Genomic DNA, 20460 nt, shown 5'->3' on the forward strand with positions numbered 1-20460 from the left:
GCATCACTGGAACAGTGTAAGGACATGAGGTCAGAGTGGAATTGGGATAGAGAATCAATATGATGCAACTAGAAGCTTGAGGTCACATTTGCAAAATGAATGGAGGTGTTCCACAATGCAGTCAATCAATCTGCGATTAGTCTTCCCAATATTGAGGAGACCACATCATGAGTAGCGATTACAGTATACTAAATTGAAGGTTGTACAAGGAAATTGCTGTTCCACTTGAAAGGATTGTATGGGCCCTTGGACAATGAGAAAGAAGAAAGTAAAAGTGCAGGTGTTGCATCTCCTAAACTTACATGGGAAGGTCCATGAAAAGGGGGTGATTGAGGAGTGGCTCAGAGTGATGTGGAGCAAACGATCCCTTTGAAATGCCTGAAAGGGAAGGGTAGGCAAAGACATGCTTGGTGGTGGAATCACGCTGAAGGTGGCGAAAATGGATGACTAGTTGAATATAGAGGCTGGTGGGGTGGAAAGTGAGAGCAAGAGGAGACACACAGTAGGGATACAAAGGGGTGCAAGCAGAAATGTGGGAAATGGATTGGACATAAACAAGGACCCTGTCAACCATGGTAGGGAAGAGCGGGTATCCTCAGTTGAGGGAAAAAGACATAGTAGAAGCACCTGTATGGAAAGTGGTATTGACAGAATAGAAGGGACTCAAATGGAGAAACTGGGAGAAAAGACTTGAGTCCTTACAGGAAGTGGGGTAGGGGGAAACGTAGTTGAGGTAGCTTGGGAGTCAATGGATTTATAATAAATATTAGCTGATTGTTTCCATTTTTGGGGATAGGCTTGTAAAGAAAGGGAAGGGAAGAATTGAAGATGGGCTATGTGATGTTGAGGGAAGGATAGAAATTGGAAGCAAAGTTGATGAAATTTTCCAGTCCATGGTAAAAGCAACAAACAGCACTGATACAGTCAAAAATGTACTGAAAAAAATAGGTGAGATGGGGACCTGAGGGTAGGGCTAGAACAAAAAATATTCCACATATCCCATACAAAGGCAGGCATAGCTAGGATCCTTGTGTTCCCAAAGCAATACCTTTTATTTCGAAGAAGTGAGTGGAGTCAAAGGAGAAGTGGTTCAATGCAAGAACAAGTTCAGCCAGGCAGAGGAGGGTGGTGGTGGATGGGAACTGTCTGGGTGTCCATTCAAGGTTATCTTGTTGGGAAACAAAGGTGTAAAGGAATTGGACACCTTTGGTGAAAGGGAGATTGTTAGGGCCAGGAGACTAGAAACTGTTAAAGGAGTAGAGTACAGTTGGAAGATTCACAGATGTAGGTCCATTGTGGGGAGAAAGACACTAGACAAAGGGCCGAAAAATAAAGTCATGATAGGAAGAAATAAGTTCTACATGGAAAGAACAGACTGAAATAATGGGTCTACCAAGGCATTCCTGTTTGTGTATCTTGAAAAAGGTACTTTTCTTTCATCACTTAGTGATCAAAATTCTGCATTAACCTTTTCAAAGATTCCACCATAAAACTCAACTAATGCATATCAAGTTATACAACTAAATCCATCTTAAAAACCAAGCACATCAGAATATCCATTCTTCATGAGTACCAACATTCAATGTAAACTTCTATCTGTACTGGAATACAAAGTCTCTTAATATGGTGTCTTGCACATTCCCCATCATATTTTACTTTTACAACCCGAAAGGTGCACTTAAAACAATCAAAATCCAGAAACCAAAGAGAATTAACTATAGAACAGCTTGGAACAATTCCAAATCCTGAGATGTCAAAAGAAGAGAGATTCAAAAACTAACCTCATAAATGCAAGTTAAAGCCTCATCCCTTCAAAGTCAGCCTTATTAAGTTTAAAACCTTGGTTTGTCTCTCTTTTCTCCCTTCCAAACTTAAAAACAAATTTAATCATGTCATGTTCACTGTAATAGGAGTGATAGTGATGTGAGAAGAAATTATTTCACCCAGAGGGTGATTGGAGTCTGGAACGAGCTTCCTGAGAGGGTGGTGGAGACAGGTCCGATCAAGGTATTCAAAAGGGAATTGGGTTGCTATCTGAAAAAAAAAGAATGTGCAAGGTTATGGGGAGAAGGCAGGGGAGTGGGAAATGAGGTAGAATGTTCCTTCAGAGAGCCAATGCAGGCTCGATAAGCCAAATGGCCTCCTTCTGCACTTTAATGATTCGGTGATTCTGTACTTCTCACTCGTAATTCATCACTAAACCGAGTGTGGCCTTTACAACTTGAACTATTCTATTTCTCTCAGTCTATGAGAAAATTAAAATCTCACATTATAACTGCTTTGTTTTTGCGACATGCTTCTGTGAGATCCTCATTTTTGCATCCTACAGCTATATCACCACTGACAGGAGATCTATAGACAAGCCCCACTCAAGTATTGGATCCCTTGCTGTTTCTTAATTTTACCTGAAGTGTTTCCAGTGCCTGCTTGTTCTAACCTAAATACGCACTTCTAATAGTGTCTGTTAACAATATTGTTAGTAGCAGTTTGTGCCTAATGATGATTTGTGCTTTGGATTCTCACCAACTAACACCTAGGCTAAGAACACATTTTTTCAGGGTAGGATTGTTACAATTACAAGAAAAGATCACAGCCTTCCATTCCATTAACTTGGATTGTATTCCAAAACTAGGTTGGACAGGGAAAATGCCAGCCCCTTACACTTAAAGTACAAAACAAAACAAAAAAAAAATCACATTGAAACTTTAACATAAAGCATGAAATGAGAAAAGGCCACTTGGTTTGATCCTTCCACAGGCCAGGTACAATTCTCCATCTACATGGGGAATTTCTAATCTCCTCAGTGTAAATTCCGGTTTTCTCTCTGACATTCAAAGATAATCTAGCAATACTCCAGAATATCTATCTATACTGTACTCAAATTTTCACTACTCAAAACTGAATAGTTGCTTACACAGATGATACTTCACAGCAATGTAGCAAGTATGTCGAATGATTGTCCTTGTCTGCATTTACAAAGTAATAGAACATATTTCCTGCACAGGAACAGGCCATTCAACCCAAAAGGTCCATACTCCACATAAGTCTCCTCCCACCACACTTCATCTAATCCTATCAACAGATCCTTCAATTCCTCTCTCCCTCATGTGATTATCTGGTTTTCCCTTGAAAGCACCTGCGCTATTTGTTTCAATTACTCCTTGTGATAGAAAGTTTCACATTCTAACCACTCTGCGTATAGAAGTTTTTCCTGAATACCTTATATTTAGGGTCCCAAATTCTGGTCTCACCCACAAATGGAAACACACTCGCTACATCTACTCTATCAAACACTTCCATAATCTTAAAGATCTCAATCAGGTTACCCTGCAGTCATTCCATTCCCAGGACTAAAGTGAGCTGAAGTTCAAACATTTATATTATAAGCACTGTAAAAATAATATCAGTAAGAGAGCAATGACCAATTTATTTAAAGTGGCTTTCCTCTCAAAATGCAAAATTGGAAGTTCTTGTTTAAATAACTTTATCAGAGAAAAGTCCAATTCCCTCAATCAACCTAAACATCTTTTAACTCAAAAGCTAAAAAATAATTAAGCTAAAATTGACAAAAAAAAATCAGAGCAATACCTTATTCTTCAAGACATAAGTTTAAATCTCAATAGATATTTAACTAAAATTTAATCAAGCAAAATGAAACTAAAATTACAAACTCATAAGACCGCCATTATATTTTGGGCTTTCCAATTATGCTGCTGCAAAGGGACTTTGTTGTAATGTTAAAAATGCTACTTATTGAGTTAAACTAAGCTCTCTCGGGGCAGCACAGCTGGGAGAGGGTAGGATAAAATTCAGATGGGCATGTCTCAGCCAGCAAGGATCAAACATCAACATTTCAGTGATCATCCACATCTATTCATATTGATATGATGGAACTGATTTGAGCACAACAGGGATCAATCAGTTACCAGGATTGTCTGGAGAGATTCCGTTCCTGAGGTATGATTAACAAAGAGGACAGGAAGACCCATGTTCAGCCTAACAAAGGCTGCCAGAAAACAGATCTTGTCCAGAACTAGCAACTAAGGCATAGCAGGTCAGTTCTGTTTGCTAAAAGGCGATCCTAAAGGAATAAAACAGCATTAAATATTTATATCCATTATTTCGGATAGTACTGAATATTTACATTGTGTTATTAAGAAAAGTATTGTACTAATCTGGAAAAAGTCTGGAATTGTTATTTTTGTTCAGTCATGCCTATTTGCAAAATGAACCAGCCTCTTAATTTAACATCAACCTCTTCTTGCCAATGTGCTCATCAACTCTGCTCAGTGAAGTTTTCAGTAAGTAGTTCATATGACAAGCGGGCCTCAAAATTGTGAGACAGTGGGATGCAATATAGATAATTTGAGGCAGAATTCTGCTTACAGTAGTATGTAAAGCAAATGCGATGCAATCAATCCTCATTTATTTTGCCTCCAGCATCTTTTTTTTAAAACAAAGATAGTTAGTTGCCTGACAGCCTACTGAAAACATACAACAGTATTTTTCTCCTACATTTCCCCAGATTTTACTTCCAAGCAAAATTGCTGTACTGCGCTGCCACCTGCTGGTGATTTCAGTTTATTAAAGCCTTGAATCTTGAGTTGCACTGAAATATTCAACATTTCCAATGCTGTCTCTGAACACAGAAGGAATGTCACTCAACTGGTTATATCGGTGGTTAAAGTGCAATATTTAATAATATTTTAAATATTTAAATTAAAAGCTATGCATTTTTTGTTAATTCAGCCAGATGTCATAAAAGAAACGCAAGACTGATAGCCTCACTCGCGCCTCTGAGTCACAAGGTTCTGGTTCAAGTCACACTCTAGGGCTTGAGCATTAAAATCTAGGTCGGCACTCCAGCGCAATACTGAGGGAGTGCTGCACCGTTAGAGGAGATGTTAAACTAAGGCCTATTTGCCTGCTCAGGCGGATGTAAGAGATCTCATGGCACTATTTCAAAGAAGGGCCGGGGAGTTATCCCTGGTGTCCAGGCAAATATTTATCTTTCAATCAACACCATGAAGTAACAGGTTATCTGCTCATTATCACAATGCTGGTTGTGTGAGTTTGCAGTGCGCAAATTGGCTGCCATGTTTTCTACATTACAATAGTGACAACACTTCAAAAGTATTTCACTGGTTATAAAATGCTTTGTGATGCTGGGTGGCTATGAAAAGCGCCATATAAATGCAAGTTTTTCTTTTTCATGAATTCTTAAATTATAAGTTGCAGCAGGATAACACTCTACAAATTATATTCTTAAGTTTTATTATGAAAATCATAATTCCATAAGAAGTTTTCTTTTCCCAAGATGCTGGAGCACCCAGAATTCAGATAAATAATACTATTCTGTCTCTTAGCTCAATCTTTCACGGTGTCTCACAACTACAGAAATGTGCTTCAGATAGTACAAGTTACAAGGTCGTATTTGCATTAAAAGAAAATCATAATTTTTTGAAGCATAATTTTTTCACCCAATTTTCTTGCCTACCTTGCTACCTCTGAAGTTTGTAACCCATGCAGGAATTAAATTCGGGGGCCCCCTGCACCTTCTTTAGACAGCTGTACTTTACATGAAGGCTCGCACCGGTAATATGACAGCAATTTGAGCTAGGCCATACCCTTCTTCATTCTAAACCACAACTCAGTTTTGGCATGAGAACCGAACAATAAGAAGCAAATTTAAACAATGAGGAATTCTGAAGACACACCAAAAACAAGGTCCGAGGTACACCAGGTCAGAAAAAGAACCAAAAGGCTGGATAGGGTAAACCCAAAAAGCAGGAAAAGGGGAAACTTTTAATAATGAGATTGAATTATGACTACATCCCAACACTGAGAAAAAAAACTATAGTTATTGTGTCTAATCTAACAATCATCATCAGGCATTCAATTAAATTGCATGAAGTAGCACAAATTTTGGAATCAGGATCCATAGAATCATGAAATGCAACTTGCGAAATACAAATAAAAGCGCTGGATAAGCTGAATCGTATGCTATAAAAGAATCAGAGAATCTCACAATGCAGAAGAGGCCCTTCGGCCCATCGTGTCAACACTGACACATGACAAACACCTGACCTACCTACCTAATCCCACTTAACAGCACTTGGCTGTTATGATGTATCAAGTGCTCATCCAGGTACTTTTTAAAGGATGTGAGGCAACCCGCCTCCACCACCCTCCCAGGCAGTGCATTCCAGACCGTCACCACCTTCTGGGTAAACAAGCTTTTCCTCACATCCCCCCTAAACCTCCTGCCCCTCACCTTGAACTTGTGTCCCCTCATCTCTGACCCTACAACTAAGGGGAATAGCTGTTCCCTATCCATCTAGTCCATGCCCCTCATAATCTTGTACACTTCGATCAGGTCGCCCCTCAGTCTTCTCTGCTCCAACAAAAACAACCCAAGTCTATCCAGCCTCTCTTCATAACTTAAATGTTTCATCCCAGGCAACATCCTGGTGAATCTCCTCTGAACCCCCCTCCAGTGCAATCACATCCTTCCTATAATGTGGCGACCAGAACTGCTCAGTACTCCAGCTGTGGCCTCACCAAGGTTCTATACAACTCCAACATGATCTCCCTACTTTTGTAATCTATGCCTCGATTGATAAAGGCAAGTGTCCCATATGCCTTTTTAACCACCCCACTAACATGCCCCTCCACCTTCAGAGATCTGTGGACACACATGCCAAGGTCCCTTTGTTCCTCAGGACTTCCTACTGTCATGCCTTTCATTGAATACCTCCTTGTCAAATTACTCCTTCCCAAAGTGCATCACCTCACACTTTTCAGGGTTAAATTCCATCTGCCACTTATCTGCCCATTTGACCATCTCGTCTATATCTTCCTGCAGCCCAAGACACTCAACCTCACTGTTAACCACCCAGCCAATCTTTGTGTCATCCACAAACTTACTAATCCCACACCCCACATAGTCATCTATGTCATTTGTATAAATGACGAGTAATAGGGAACCCAGCACAGATCCCTGTGGTACACCACTGGACACTGTCTTCCAGTCGCTAAAGCAGCCTTCTGTCATCACCCTCTATCTCCTACAAATAAGCCAATTCTGAATCCACCTCATGAAATTACCCTGTATCCCATATGCATTTGCTTTTTTTTATAAGGCTCTCATGTGGGATCTTGTCAAAGGCTTTGCTGAAATCCATATAAACTACGTCAGCTGCACTACCTTCATCTACATACCTGGTCACCTCCTCAAAAAATTGAATCAAATTTGTTAGGCATGACCTCCCTCTGTCAAAACCATGCTGACTATCCCTGATCAAACCTTGCCTCTCCAAGTGGAGATAGATTCTCTCCTTCAGAATTTTCTCCAATAGTTTCCCTCCCACTGACATGAGACTCATTAGCCTGTAGTTCCCTGGCTTATCTCTACAACCTTTCTTAAATAGCGGAACCACATTAGCTGTTCACCTCCTCCGTGGCCAGAGAGGAATTAAAAATTTGGGTCAGAGCCCCTGCGATCTCCTCCCTTGCCTCCCTCAGCAATCTGGGATACAAATCATCTGGACCTGGAGATTTGTCCACTTTCAAGCCTACCAACACTTCCAATACCTTATTACTCCCTATGTTAACTTGCTCAAGAGCCTCGCAGTCCCTCTCCCCGAGTTCCATACCTTCATCCTCATTCTCTTGGGTGAAGACGGATGTGACGTATTCGTTCAACACTCTATCAATGTCCTCTGGCTCCACCCATAGAGTGCCCCATTGATCCCTAACGGGCCCTACTCTTTCCCTGGTTATCTTCTTCCCATTGATATACTTATAGAATATCATGGGATTTTTCCTACTTTTACCACCCAAAACAGAAGGGGGAGGGTGATAAGGCAGAGGTCATGGTACATGTTGGTACCAATGACTTAAGTAGAAAGAGGGATGAGGTCTTGCATCAAGAATTCAGGGAGTTAGGCAGTAGACTAAAAAGCAGGACCGCTTGGGTTGTAATCTCTGGATTACTCCCAAAGCCACGTGCTAGTCATCATAGAAATAGGAGAATAGCGCAGATGAATATGTGGCTTAAGAGTTGGTGCAAGAGGGAGAGTTTTAGATTCCTGGATCATTGGAATCGTTTCTGGGGAAGGTGGGACCTGTACAATCGGGACGGTCTACATGTGAACCAGAGCAGGACTAACATCCTTGCGGGCGGGTTTGCTAGTGCTGTTGGGAGGAGTTTAAACTAATTCAGCAGGGGGATGGAACACAAAATGGTATCATAATACAGTAAAACAATTAAGTCAGAGGGAGTACAGCTGCATTAAGTTTCAATGGATTAAGGCAAGGCTGGATGGCCTCTACTTTAATGGCAGGATTATTACAAGTAAAATGGATAAGTTAAGGGTGAGGATTGACATGTGGAATTGTGATATAGTAGCCATCACAGAGATGTGGTTGAGGGAGGGGCAGGATTGGCAGCTCAACATTCCGGGATATAGAATCTTCAGGTGAGACAGGGGAGGGGGTAAGAGAGAAGGAGACATTGCATTATTAGTTAAGGAATCAGTTACTGCAGTAAGGAGAGATGATATCTTTGTAGGTAAGGAGCTTAGGAATAAACAAGGGGCAGCCACATTGTTAGGTGTTTATTATAGACCCCCAGATAGTCAGCGGGAAATTGAGCAGCAAATATGTGCACAATTTGTGGAGGTGTGTAAAAACAATAAGGTAATTATATTAGGTGATTTCAACTTTCCCAACATTAATTGGGATAGACATAGTGTTAAGGGCTTGGATGGAGTGGATTTCTTGAAATGTATACAGGAGAACTTTTTAGGTCAACGTGTAGAGGGTCCAACATGGGATGGCGCAGGGCTGGATCTAATTCTGGGGAATGAAACCGGACAGGTGGCTGAGGTGATGGTGGGGGAGCATTTTAGTGCTAGCGACCACAACATGGTACAATTTAAGTTTGTTATGGACAAAGAAATAGACAAGTTGCAAAAAAATGTTTTGGATTGGGGGAGAGCGGATTTTAGTAAAATAAAGCAGGATCTGGCCAAGGTGGACTGGGAACAGCTGCTTGTGGGGAAATATACAGAAGAGCAGTGGAGGGTATTCAAAAAGGAAATGGGGAGGGTACAGGCTCAACATGTTCCCTCTAGGGTGATAGGAAGGGGTAACAAACCCAGAGAACCATAGATGACCAGAGATATTCAGGTTACAATGAGAAGGAAAAGAGAGGCTTTTAGCAAATCAGTGGAGGCATTAGTAGAGTACAGAAAGTGCAGGGTGGAGCTTAGGAAAGCAATTCGGAGAGCAAAGAGGGGATATGAGAAAGAATCATTTGACTTCTCTCAGTCACCATAAATCAACAGCCCTAATTATAAATGGGTAGCAAAGCAAAATATGATCTTGAAAGTGACACAAACTCCCAGAAGCCAATGTAATAAAATTAGAATGTGACTAAGTAACTTCACTTCCCTAGTGACCTTGCTTATGATCTAATGTTAAAGGTGGCTTGAACAAATAATCAAGATGTCACAACTGCAAAAAAAACTATGTGACTACTTTCTGTTACCATCAAAAGAAATCCTGGACATATTAGACCATAGTCATATTAATTTATTATGAAGATTAGTCTATCTATTCTTCATAGCTCCCAACCAGCAAGAGAATAAATAAAGAGACACTTCATACAATACAATTCACTAGTCTCCATTTAGTGATAGTTGATGCAAACACTAAATGTAACAGATCAACCAGCTATACTACCTCAAATGTAAAAAAAAACTAATAGATTGCTTCAAGAATCTGGCATGATAATTTCTACTTTTAGTCATTCAAATTCTTAAATCTTACCTGGTTTGGGAACACTTTTAAATGGCTCAGTGGAAACATCTGCTTCCACAGATGGATTTTTTGATCCTGGTTCCCCTTTATCACTAGCAGCATCCGGTTGAGGTTTCTCCTGTATTTCAGTAGACTCAAGTTCCTCAAGGCTCACAATCTTGAAAGGTTTCTCTATATCTGTATTGAACTCTGAGGTACATGCTACAGGTTGGTGACCAATTCCAGCGTCTTCACTGTGAGAATCCATGGGTTCAACTTCATAACACATGAAAAGACATAATGACAGGATAGGTTTCTATAGATCACAGTGAAGGCACCAACCAGAGCTTCAAAATTTACAATTTCCATTAAATATATCTGAATATTTTAAGCATTTTGTCTTTTGACTCTAACAATTCAATTTTCCTCATCGAGGAAAGAATAATCTTACTTAGAAGCATATTTAATTGTACAAGTCAATTCACTAGTAACACCACCTCATATTCATAAGCAAAGGTGAAAGTCCATAACAATCTATGAAGGGAATAGTTTCATCGACGCTATCAAATGGGGTAAACACTTAGAATTTTAACTGAAGTGAATTATGCCCATCCTTCATGGTACACTAGGCAAAACGTTGAACTGTTTACTCAGCTTCCCTTACATGAATAAATATTCAAGCAACATTCGACTCTTTTTACTGGCATTAAATGGGCATGGTGCAATAGAACAGTCACTTTGATCAGCAAACTACGTATAATTAATATAGATCTGTGAAGATAGGGTATATCTGAATAATTTCATTGAGTTTTTTCAAGGAGGTCACTAACATACTCGACAGGGGAATGCCAATGGAGGTTGTCTAGATGGACAGCAGAAGGTTCTGCACAAGTGAGCATTAGAAACAATGGGTGAAATTTTGTGATATATTAATTGATTGAGAGGTAAGAGACACAGCGTGGGAATAAATGGAATGTATCCTGATTGATAGGATCTGACAAATTAAGAAGCAAAATAAGTTGTGCAGGTGGGAGCAGGAAGTTACAAAGGGACATAAGAGTAAATTAGTGGACAAAACTATGGCAGATGGAAGTGGGGAAGTGTGGGGTCATTCACTTCAGGTCCTAGAAAGGCTTAAGGAGATGTGATGCAGCCAAGTGATTTGGTTGTTCAGTTACACAATCACTAAAAGCTAATACACATATACAAAAGTAATCAAATGGCTAATGGGATGTTGGCTTATGACTCAAGGTAACTGGAAAACGAAGGGATAAAGTGATGTTTCAGTTGTACAAAGCCTTGGTCAGACCCCATCTGAAGTACACAATTCAATTTTGGGCTATACCTCACTGGATACGTTGGCCTTGGAGGAGATATTGTGCAGATTAATCCAAATGATACTGGGTTTAAGAGATAAATTATGAGGGCAAGTTACATGGACCAGACTTGTATTCCCTTGAGTATGAAAGATTAAAGAGATGATCTAATTCAATTGTTTAAGATTATTAAAGTATTTGACAAAGCAGATAAATAGAAACAATGTCCTCTGGTGGGAGAATTCAGAACAACTGTACAAAGTCTTAAAATTAAAGCTCAGTCATTCAGGAGTGATGTCAGGAAGCACTTCTTCACAATAAAAGGCAGTGGAAACCTGGGCCTCTTTCCCCAAAAGGTTGAAGTGAAGTCAATTAAAAATTTTAAAACTGAAGATTGATAACTTTGTGCTTGGTCCGGATACTAAGGGCTACAAAACCAATGTGGCTAGATGGAATTAAGATGATCAGCCATGGTCTAATTAAATGACAGAAGAGATTTGAGGAGCTGAATAGCCTATACCTATTCCTGTGCTTCAATGCTGCTATGACAATAAGGGTTTAATGACCTGCAAAGGATGGCTTCAAAGGCACTAATTTACAGTGATAAGTTAGCTTCTATTTTCATTAAATGGTATTCTAGGATTTTTACTTATGCTTCGTCAATTGGATTTCAAAATTCCATTAATCTATAAAAATTGTGAATGAATATAATATGATAAATAGATTCACTTATATATTTCATTCTTATCCATACTGGATAGTTTTAAAGTGGAGAATGCACATCAATTTGCTATGCAAGATTGATTAGTTAAAAATTAGTTATGTTACTTAAGGACATTGGGTAAGGAAACAGGTTTAGCTACACAGAGAGAGCTCTGAAATTTGCTAGCATTGAGGAAGTGGCCTTGGCTTTTCAAAGCATTCGATGTCTATTTCCTCCTTTCTCTGAAGTGCCTTTCCAATGTGAAGAGTGATTTATAAAAAACACCCTATCGGTTATAGAGACACAATATCAAAAACAGCAAGTTTGTCCCCAAACTTAAAAATTTGCATCAAGTTTCTAACTCTGTTATTTATTTGATTGGTGCTCTCTTTAAAACCTGAAATTATGACTGAAAAATTCCCAAGGAATTTTGAGATAAAGTAGATTGAAAAATTGCCTCCAAGAATGTAGTAAAATTGACCCTGGAATAGTAACCCACTCATATTTGGCAGTAACAAGTTTTTTAAATTTGTATTTGTTAAAAATGTAGTATATTTTTGCTACAGGTACCAATCCAGATCAGCATTAAATAAATATTATTTGCTTCATTTTAGTTTCTAAAGTAACTTATTTTCAGATATGGGATTGTAGCGGTAACCTATACACATACTTTCAAGTTACCATATGTTGAACATAGGTGCATCTTACTTTCTAAATGACAGCACTTATGACAAATTACTGAATGACATGGTAGGGATTGAAATGTACAGGATCAGGAATCTCCCAGCTTCAATCTTCTGCCCAAGCAGAGATAACTGATCTCAACAAGGACAGGATCATGGCGTAGCAATTAGCTTCGCTTTGCTGAGCTTGGTGCTAAGAGGAAGTGCAGAAAGAACAACAGAACTCATTCAGGATTCCATTAGTGATCACTAATGATCCCTACTGAAAAATACATTGGGGAGGCACTCAGTGAAGATAAGTTCAGGTTTACCTTGATAGCCTCACTGACAGCTTGGCTCACACAAGAATCTCTGCCAGTGGCAGAGATATATGGGACTCACTAGCACCCATGAATTTTGCCTCAAAACAAGTCACTGCCTTCTGAAACAGAGAAGTTTGGAGGGGTGGCAGAAAATAACACAAAAGGTCAACCAGAGGATATGGAATAATACAGACTGCTTTACGTATCAAAACTGAATTTATTAGTCACAACAGTTAGTAAAACAATTATGTAGACTCACCATCACTTCCTTTTACTACTTCTCCTTTGGAAAGAAACCGCGTCATTTTCTTTAATATTTTCTTTGAGGACTTAGAAAGTTTGAAGTCTAAAATATGACACCTGGGAAGGTAACAGCACAAAAATTGTTTTGATGATTTTACAGTGAATTGCTCATCCAAAATAACCAGAAGCAATTTGTCTCTAATATACTGGAACAGTTTCATAAAATCATGCAGTAATAGATACAGCCTCTGAATTGGTGCAACAAGTTATTGTCACAAACATTATGCCTTGAAGGTTGCCGTTTTTTGATACATCACAGCCTCAGGGATGACTTCATCAAAATCATTACATTATGGTTACAACCCAATCTTATAATGCAAGTATGATCCTGAGTGCATTTCTTTCTTTCTCTCATGCTCTCTCTCTCTCTCTCTCTTCCCCTCCTCTCCTCTTTCCTCCATATACACGAATCAGTAATTTAACATAATGGTGTCAACTGACCCTTTACCTGGATTGACTAAATTGATTGCCTGACTGCCTAACACAAATTGATAGTTTGGAGTTCAAAATTAGCCACAATTTTCATATGGTTATAAATAATGAATGTGCTTATGATCTGTGGAAGTGAGCATAACCCATGGATTTGTACTAAAAATTCTTCCATAAACTCACACCATTCTTTACTAATGTTAATTGCTGGACCATTGTAGTGAAGACTACCTGAGCGTGAATTCTTTCACTGAATGAAAAGGCACGAAATAACGCATTTCATGCATGTATCACCTAAATCACTATTTCAAGATTTCAGCAAAGATCCTGCCCACATGTTGCATTCAATAAATTAGCATTAAATTTAACCAATCAACCGAATATGTTTCAACCATAATAGGTACTAAGCTTATTACTATACAACTCTAGAAATGCAAGACAAAGCATGTTGACAAACCATTAATTATAATAATTCCAATTTAGTGCATAATTAGGTACTTTCAAATTTCCAAAGTATGTTAAGGGTATATATACACACGTTAAAAATCAGTACTTTAAACTAACTTGGAAATCCTTTGGTTTATGGGGTATCTGAATGCAGACCAAGAACAATAAATTATGATGGAACCACAAAATATTGCTTAAAAAGGATCCACAAACTGTAGAGCATTTCTAAATCATGAATTGGGACATTTTTACCAATAATTCCAAACTCTAAGACACAATCTGTCTCCAGTATAGGTCTGCGTGCAAGTTTGAATTTCATTTCCTTGCTTGTAGAGACTGTGTTGACGCACCTTCCTACTGAGTCACAATCATTAACAAGCTCCAATCCTAATCCTTTTTTCCTCAAGAGGCACTTACTTCACCTATACCTTCCAATCAGGATCTGGTTGCAAATACTTAACGTTGAAATTTCTCAGTGATTTGGAATAGTTGAGCAATAACAAACACACAAACCCTATATGCAAAGCAGCATGATTCCAGACAAAGGGTCAATTGACACCATTGTGTTAAGTTACTGATTCATGTGTGCAGTTGAGTATGTAGAGGAAAGACGTGAGGGGAAGAGAAACAACATGACAGAAAGAAAGAAATGCACAAAGGCCGAGCGATATTAGAAAGAAAATGAAAAATGCACATAAAACAACTTAACAAAAGTTTCACCAAAACCTAAACAACTTAAGTAGGATCATTAGAAATTTCACAGCAAGAAAGTGTACCATATTTTCAGTCAGGTACAGTTCTGAGGTTTGGAGGCAACCAAAAGTCTAACTTTAATAAAAGATCACTGATCAGATTGTTGCTTACAACAGTCCTATATATAGATAATGAGTTGGCAACTTCGCTTAAAAAATATCAATATACATCCTGCATTGTGGCCTTCAAGGCAAAACGTTTGTGACAATAACTTGTTACACCAATTCAGCGGCTGTATCTAACTGCATGCTTTTATAAAACTGTTCAAGTACTGCCATTAAATTAGAACAAATTACATGCCATGATAGCTAATACATAAGATATACAGTATTATTTTTAATTTTGAGCTTGGGGGGAGACTGGGACAAGTGTATTCAAGAAAGAGGATTCTATAGTGCATAATTCTGAGTTAAAAGTTTGCAATGTTTTGTTCATTAAAAATTACCTGTAATGCTAACTTGCCTTTTCTTTTGAATAGATGGCATCGTCCTGAGGAAGTGGGTTCACAGGAACTAGAGTAGACAATTCAGCTTCTCATGCCCAATCAATCATTCAATTAGATCATGGCTGATCTGCATCTCAGTTCCATTTAGTCAACTTTGATCCAGTTCCCATGAAATAGTTTCTCTATGTCTTCCCCATTTAATCCCTATCATTTCAAATACCTCAATTAAATCTCCACCCAGCTCCTGTCAGGTTTACGCAACATGTCAGCATAATTTAATCCTTCAAGGCCTGGTATCATTCTGGTGAAATTGGACTGAACCCATTCCAAGGCGTCTTTCCTGACTGTACATCTGAAGCAGTTGATATGAACATATAGGCTCCAATCGGTGTTTCAAAATTGAAGCCCATAAATAAAGATAGGTGACAGCAGCATGGATACAAAATTGGCTAAAAGATAAAAAGCAGGGAGTTGTGAACAGAGGAAGGTATACATTGTGTTCCCCAAGGTTCAGTACTAGGGCCACTGCTGTCTTTGGTGTCCATTATTGGCCTGGATTCTGGGGCACAAGGCGTAATTTTGAAACCTACCAAACAGGCAAGCTTGGAAGTGTAGCAAACAGTGTAAAAGATGGCGATAGGAATAGATAGCAAGAGGATATGGACATGCCATATGGCAGATGAAATTCAGTGCTGGATTTTGGTTGGAAGAATGAGGAGAGACCATACAAAACCTTATGTTGGAACAATGCCTTTAACGTAATAAAACATCTCAAGTCACTTCACAGAAGTGTATTAAAACAAAATTAGGCAATCAGCCTCATAAGGCGATATTAGAGCAAATGGCCAAAAGCTTGGTCAAAGAGCTAGGTTTCACAAGAGTATCCTAAAGGAAGGAAGCAAGGTAGAGAATCAGAGAGATTTAGGAAGGGAATTCTAGAGCTTCGGGGCGAGGCATGGCCCCCAGTGGCAGAACAATTAAAATCAGGGTTGCTCAAGAAGAGCAGAATGAGAGGGCAGCAGATAGACTGGAAGATTGTGGGGCCGTAGAAGATTACAGAGATAGGGAGTGGCAAAGCCATGGAGAGATTTGAAAACAAGGATGAGAATTTCAAAATGAAGTCACTACTTGACTGGGAACCAATGTAGGTCTGCAAGCACAGGGGTGATAGGGGAACTGACCTTGGTGCAAGTAACAACACAGGCAGCAGAATTTTGTGTGACCTCAAGTTTATGAAGGATAGAATGTGGGACTCCAGCCAAGAGAACATTGCAATACTTAAGTCCACAGGTACCAAAGGCATGGCTGAGGGTCTCAGCAGCTGATGAGCAAAGATGTTGGGCCATGTCAGGGAAATGGAAACAGGTGGTCTTAGAAGCGGCGTAGATATATACTTAGAAGTCCATTTTGGGGTCAAACATGACACCAAGATTCCAAACAGCATAGTTTTAGTTTCAGACAGTTGCCAGGGAAAGGGGTGGAGTTGATAGCTAGAGAACAGAGTTTGCGGTGGGGACCAAAAACAATGTCTTTCCAATATTGAATTGGAGGAAATTTATGCTCAACTAGTACCAGATGTTAACTATTATATATTAAATGATACATCTGTAAAAAGGATGCAAGAACAGAGAGACGGGGTGGGGGGGTGTTTCTACACATTTTGAAGGTTAAAAAAAATAGATTAACAAAGCAGTTAATGAAGCATCTGGAATCCTGGGCTTTATAAATAGAGATACAGAGTACAAAAGCCAGGAAGTTATATTAAACCTATATATAATACTAGTTTGGCCCCATCTGGAGTATTGTGTCCAATCATGGATACACATTTTAGGAAAGACAAAGTCCTTGAAGAGGGTGTAAAGAGATTTGCTAGAATGGTTCACAGTTACTTTGAGAAGCTAAGCTTGTCCTAACCGAAGCAGAGAAGATCTGATGAGTTTAAAATCATGAAGGGTTAGAGAAGAATAAATAAAAATAAATTGTTTCCAATTTAACCAGAGTACACAGATTTAAGCTAATTGATAAAAGAGCCAGAGGTAACATAAGGAAGAACCTTTTTAGACGAGTGGTCAAGATTTGGAATGCATTATCTGTATATAAATTCAATAGTAGCCTTCCATAGGGAACTGGATAAATACTTGAAGGAGAAAAAAATTGCAGGGATAAGAGTGGAAGAGTGGAACTAAATGGATTTCTCTTTGAAAGAGCTAGTGCAGACTTGACGGGCCAAATGGCCTCCTTCTGTGCTGCACCGATCTATGAATCATCATTTTTGTATTCCAAACCTTTGAGATAATGATTAACATTTTGTTAACTTTTTTGATTAGTTTTGATGACTGCACACTAGTTTTGTGTGATCTATATGCAGGAAACCCAAAATCGCAAATATCAAAAGGGCTAATGAAAGAATGAGTACAGTGCAGATATCCTACCACTATGCCAGGGCTTAAGGGATTAAATTATCAGCAACAGGTTACATAAACTTGACTCAGCTTTTAATAATCCATACACATGGACATTCCTTCGCATCTTTAAGCACCAAACCTGTTATCTGTGAAATTTTAAATACCCTTTGTCTTAATTCTAATTTTCTTTACCATACAAGTGGGAGCTAAAGCATCTGAAATAGATACAACCAAAACCTTCAAAAGCTTTGTAACTGTCTAGGGGAGACCTCAATTCAAGGTCTTCAAAGATCAGGGATTTTAATAGTTCCTGATTGAATCACCAATATTTTCTTTGAAGGTTTGGTTAGGTTATTCTTTTTCAAAATAATCTGCTCATTCCATAGGTATGAGAAGTGGTTCCAGAATTATGTAACATTTTTTATATTGAAGTCCCATCACTGCACCATAATCGTTAAACAAGACAGTCAATTATTTTAAACTAGCAAGTATCAAAGGAGGGTTAATCCAGATCTGGATTAAGTTACTAAATGCTACAAAACATGTTTTGCAACATAAAAGAGTAAGAATGGATAAATTATGAATTCGCTGAGCTTTTCTTGTAAATGTTACATACTACAAAATAATCCACACTTGTTTACAAATTTCCTGAAAATTTGATCATTAACGGTATCATTTGACAGTTCTTCGCCGGTTAATATTCAGGTACTAGCTTCAGCATTGTGTATTTGAGAATTCCACACAAAAAAATTGGCAAGAAAGTGGTTACCTACAACATAATTCTTACCTGATTGTATACTGAGGGCAACATGTTCGATTCATTGTAGGTTTATAAACGTACATACCACTCCTAAAAATGATTAAAGAGATTACATTACACAGCTATAGTGTAAATCAAATCCATATATCAATCTGATATGTCTTGAATTGCCTAGTTACCTTGCAGCACAGACCAAGAGAAAGGAAAATGGTCAGTTGCCAGGCTTCTGTTTTAGCCAGTTAGAGATGCACAAACTCAGAACAAATCAATACAAGGATTTTTCCTTTCTTTCTGATGGAACTCACTTGAATTACTAACACTTCAGCTGTAAACTAGGCTAGGAAACTGCTTTGACACAGCACCAAGCCAACTAGATGATTTTTTTTTTAAACAAGGACTATCTGAGGAGGTTCTCTGACATTCTCACATTGCTGGGCAAGTTAATACTTCTTTGGATGGTTACCCCTCCATAAAATTCAAACTTTCTCCCTTTCTCATTGACACTACTGTCAGTGCTCATCTGCCTTTTGCTTTCTTGTTCTTTCTAAACATCAAACATGTTGTCTGCCTAATTTTTACTAATTCTTTCCCCAAAAGTTCAAAATTTTGAAACTATTCATTACCTCCTTCTTCCTACAATCAAGTCTGTAAACCCAGGTTTTGTATTATCTAATCACCATTATGTAATTTCATCTCTTATTCTTTTCATCCTTAATCATATCCTGCACAAAGCCCTTCAACAACATTTTAACAAAATGTCCTTTCTTGGGTTTCAAGCACCACACTTGAGCCAAGGATAGGCAACTAGGTCCAACAGGTAAAAGGAGAACCCCAGTAGCTCTGCCTTGTTCTTTCCACCAGAAATATATGGCTTGTGAATGCCTATCCTATTTTTCTTTGATGAGGTGGTTTGGAGTTACAGTCTAATACTCTATAGTACCACAACTAATTTATCCCTTTTTAAGTTTTGCAGTCAAACTCCTTCTGTCTATTGAAGTTTATGAATCAGTTACTTCTGAAATTAACTTAGAAATAAAAACCGTTAAGAGAATGTGCAATGAGAAAGGATTAATTAACAATCTTTTTGTGCAGGGTCCCTTGGGGAAGAGTGACCATAAAATGATGTCATTGTCCACTAAGATGGAGAATGAAGTTAAATTTGAAACTAGGGCCCTGAATCTAAATAAAGGGAACTACGAGGGTCTGAGGCGCGAGTTGGCAATGATGGATTGGGGAACCTTACGAAAAGGGTTGACGGTGAATAGGCAATGGCTAATATTTAAGGAACTTTTGCATGAATTACAACAATTATTCATTCCTGTCTGGCGCAAACACAAAACAGGAAAAGTGGCTCAAAAGAAATTAGGGATAGTATTAGATTCAAAGAGGAGACATATAAAATTGCCAGAAAAAGCAGCAAACTTGAGGATTGGGAGCAGTTTAGAATTCAGCAAAAGTGGACAAAAAGATTGATCAAGAAGGGGAAAATGGAATATGAGAGTAAGCTTGCAGGGAACATAAAAACTGACTGTAAAAACTTTTAGAAATATGTGAAGAGAAAAATATTAGAAAAGACAAGTATAGGTCCCTTACAGTCAGAAACAGGGGAAATTATAATGGGGAACAAAGAAATAGCAGAACTGAACACATATTTTAGTTCTGTCTTCACAAAAGAGGACACAAATAATTTCCCAGAAATGTTAGGGAACCAAGGATCTAGTGAAAGGGAGGAACTGAAGAAAATCAGTATTAGTAAAAAAAAAAATGGTGCTAGAGAAATTAATGGGGTTAAAGGGTGAAAAATCCCCAGGGCCTGATAATCTACATCCCAGAGTGGCCCTGGAAATATTGGATGCATTGGTGGCCATCTTCCAAAATTCTATAGACTCTGGAGATTGTTCCTACAGATTGGAGGGTGCTAAATGTGACCCCACGATTTAAAAAAAGGGGGAAAGGAAAAACAGAATTACAGACCAGTAAGCCTAACATCAGTCATGGGGAAAATGCTAGAATCTATTATAAAAGACATGGTGACAGGACATTTGGAAAGCATTAACGAGATTGGGCAGTCAGCATGGGTTTATGAAAGGGAAATCATGCTTAGCTAATC

At 38.6% G+C, this 20460-nt stretch overlaps 1 protein-coding gene across 9 annotated transcripts in view; it reads right to left on the bottom strand.

Annotated features, from left to right (window-relative positions):
* Nucleotides 1-20460, bottom strand: part of LOC121289736 (arginyl-tRNA--protein transferase 1) — a 272072-nt gene that overhangs the window by 233682 nt on the left and 17930 nt on the right. For 8 of the 9 annotated variants that reach the window (XM_041209426.1, XM_041209425.1, XM_041209432.1 and 5 more), the window contains 3 exons: nucleotides 18378-18440; nucleotides 13068-13168; nucleotides 9835-10080 (listed from right to left, as the gene is read on the bottom strand). In XM_041209426.1, coding sequence (XP_041065360.1) covers nucleotides 9835-10080; nucleotides 13068-13168; nucleotides 18378-18440 — 410 coding nt within the window. Of the gene's footprint in view, nucleotides 1-9834; nucleotides 10081-12817; nucleotides 12928-13067; nucleotides 13169-18377; nucleotides 18441-20460 lie in introns of those variants that run through there. The other variant, XM_041209431.1, reaches the window with a different exon arrangement.

Source organism: Carcharodon carcharias, chromosome 17 (genome assembly GCF_017639515.1).
Source record: "Carcharodon carcharias isolate sCarCar2 chromosome 17, sCarCar2.pri, whole genome shotgun sequence".
NCBI classification, from domain to species: Eukaryota; Metazoa; Chordata; class Chondrichthyes; order Lamniformes; family Lamnidae; genus Carcharodon; species Carcharodon carcharias.